This window comes from Octopus bimaculoides, chromosome 6 (assembly GCF_001194135.2).
Source record: "Octopus bimaculoides isolate UCB-OBI-ISO-001 chromosome 6, ASM119413v2, whole genome shotgun sequence".
Classification (NCBI taxonomy): domain Eukaryota; kingdom Metazoa; phylum Mollusca; class Cephalopoda; order Octopoda; family Octopodidae; genus Octopus; species Octopus bimaculoides.
Window position 1 is genome coordinate 91,087,777 of NC_068986.1, and position 3,064 is coordinate 91,090,840.

Here is a 3,064-nt window from a genome sequence, read left to right on the forward strand (position 1 = left end):
TTTTATTGCTGAGCACTGAAGAGAGAAAGAGAGACCAGATCAAAAATATTATAAGTTAACATGCAAGAAAAATGAGATTAAGAAAGGAATTTCAGATGCAGAGCTTCTAGGGAGGAACGATTAAGAAAAAGTGAGCAGTGAAGGGCCTGAAGAAGCTGACACAACACACTGTGAATGCTAAGAAAAGGAAAGATAAATGTAATGGAATAGTTTGAGTGGACATATGTTGCTAACTACATAAGAGGAACATATACTATTGTTATAGTAACAATAGAATTCTCAGTGAGTTGACATCACAGCTATGGGTCAGAGCTTATGTTGATGTTATTTAGCCCCAGGCCGATTCTAATCCAGCTGACTCTTGATCAAAGGCATCACATCCACAACTGCCCAATCTTAGTGTACATCAGTAATTATTCTTCTCTCCAAGTTGTTTTTCCTATTTTAACCCTTTTGATACCAACCCACTTGAAACCACGTCTGACTCTGTAGTACAAATGTCTTGTTTACAAAAGTTCTGAATTAAAATCTTCCACCAAACCTGAGTCACAATTTATGTTCCTAAAACTAGCTTAACGATAACTAAGTTATTTAACTAAATTCTTTGTTATATTTAAAATTAATTGAAAGAAACACAGAGCATCTCAACAAAAATATGGTAACAAAAGGATTAAGACAGTGGGGTGTGATTTATAAAGGATTTGATTGTTATTTATAGTGGGTTGAGTGACCACATAAAGACTCCTTTATTGGCTTGTATTTATTTCTAGCTGTGTGTGGTGATTCAGGATGATGTTCTTGTGTGTTTAGCAATATATGTGTAACAAATTATTGTGACCTCTTTTCATAAATACTACTACTGTTAAAATTTTAACAGTTCTTAGTTTGTTAAAGTCTACTTGTTTTCTTTATTAATATTATTGTTATTAAAAACAGTATAAAAGAACAAAATTGCATATTTTACTATAGAGTACAGGCATGATTGGGTCATTAAAAAGTTATGTTAAGAAAGATAAGTTTTCTGAGCACATGATTTCAAGTTCAATCCTACTATAGCAAATGTTCTCTACCTCAACTTCAGATTGATCAATAGCTTGTAAGCTGAATTTAATCGACAGAAACTGTGCAGAAAGCAAACGCATGTGTGCATGTACGTGTGTGAAGGCGCAATGGCCCAGTGGTTAGGGCAGCGGACTCGCGGTCATAGGATCACAGTTTCAATTCCCAGACCGGGCGTTGTGAGTGTTTATTGAGCGAAAACACCTGGAGCTCCACGAGGCTCCAGCAGGGGATGGTGGCGAACCCTGCTGTACTCTTCCACCACAACTTTCTTTCACTCTTAGTTCCTGTTTCTGTTGTGCCTGTAATTCAAAGGGTCAGCCTTGTCGCACTGTGTCATGCTGAATCTCCCCGAGAACTACGTTAAGGGTACACGTGTCTGTGGAGTGCTCAGCCACTTGCACATTAATTTCACGAACAGGCTGTTCCATTGATCGGATCAACTGGAGCCCTTGTCGTCGTAAGTGACGGAGTGCCAACAAAAAACAAAAAATCTTGACATTGCATAATAGATATAAATACCATCATACAAGTAATGTTATTCATTTCCAGTCTTCCATGAAAACATGCCAAGTGATAGGGAATATTATATCTTGGTTGTAAAGAGGTCAGGGTTGGTGACAAGAAGGCCATTTGGTCATAGAAAATCTGCCTCAATTTTGATAAAATAGACATTGAAACAATGATGACGATGGTGTATGTATGTATGTATGTATGTATGTACATGTTAAACTGAGATTATTATTTTAAACTAGTTTAGTAACAATAACGGAACATCTACTGATAGACTGATTGATGGTAGAGTCAAATATATTAAAGTTAAATTTGTGTGTGTGTGTGTGTGTGTGTGTGTGTGTGTTTATGACTAGGTTTATGCTTACACCTGTCTTAAAGTATATGTTCTTTATATTGTGCTCTTTTATGTCCTGTAACTTAATAGAGATTGATAAAGCAAGTGCTGGGTTCAATATAATTAAAGGCAATGCCCCAAGATGACTGCATGCCAACAATTAAACTATCAAAAGAAATAATACAGTTATGACTTCTAATATTATTGTTCTTGTTGCTGATATTGTTGTGGCTCTTATTTTATTGCAGACAATGGCCTTGACGATGTGGTCTACACAGTACTTAGACTCAGTGATCATAAGCGTCAATGTCCTGAGGTCTATGATTCACAAAACTGGGAGGATATTTGTTCCTTTTTGGTCAGTGATCTGTCAACAGATAAGGTTAGTTTGGTTTTATAATGCCCTTACTAGTACACCACTGCTTCACACTACACTGCTATCCCTCCACCATCCCCACTGCTACATGACCCCTAATTCACTACTGCTGTCTCTCCACTACTAAACCACAACCACTGGTTCACTACTACCACTCCATTGCTACATGGCTACCAACATGTCACCATTGTCACACAAAAATCTCTTCACCCACACTGTTAAGCCACAACCTCTACTATTTTAGTACCACTCCAGCATGACCACTGCTACACAGTTCATAGGGTTTTAGTTGTTTTTTCTTATTTTCCTTTCAAAAATCAAATTTGAGGCCTTGTGCCTCCAGTAGAAAGGATCATTATTATTACCATTATTATTGTTTTGATTTTTCAGCTTCATCTAAAATACAAATGCAAACGCTTATTGACCAGTGTTACACTCGAAGAACATGAAATATTACTGTCTCAGTACCCATTCCAAATAAAGGGAGAGTAAGTTGATGTTGATCTTGCCTCTTTCACACTACTACTTTACTCATAAGTATACACCACGTTCTCAAGCTTTCAGCTTCATCTTACATGCAACTATGTATAATGTATTCTATTTTAATGTGTATTCAAAAGTATATTAATATACATTCACCTTATACAATTGAACTCAGTTATTCATGTGTATGGTAGGGGTGCATAAATATTTTTGTTTTTCTATACCACTCATTTTCCCACTAACCATAGATGTATGTACAGTGATGATGATGATATATATATATATATATATATATA

General features: G+C 36.1%; 1 protein-coding gene across 4 annotated transcripts in view; it reads left to right on the top strand.

Moving 5' to 3' along the window:
* The window catches only part of LOC106869820 (uncharacterized), a 172,127-nt gene that overhangs the window by 97,274 nt on the left and 71,789 nt on the right, over nucleotides 1–3,064 (top strand). For all 4 annotated transcript variants that reach the window (XM_052968961.1, XM_014915708.2, XM_052968963.1 and 1 more), the window contains exons 8-9: nucleotides 2,158–2,291; nucleotides 2,676–2,773. In XM_052968961.1, the coding sequence (XP_052824921.1) occupies nucleotides 2,158–2,291; nucleotides 2,676–2,773 (232 nt within the window). The remainder of the gene's footprint in view (nucleotides 1–2,157; nucleotides 2,292–2,675; nucleotides 2,774–3,064) is intronic.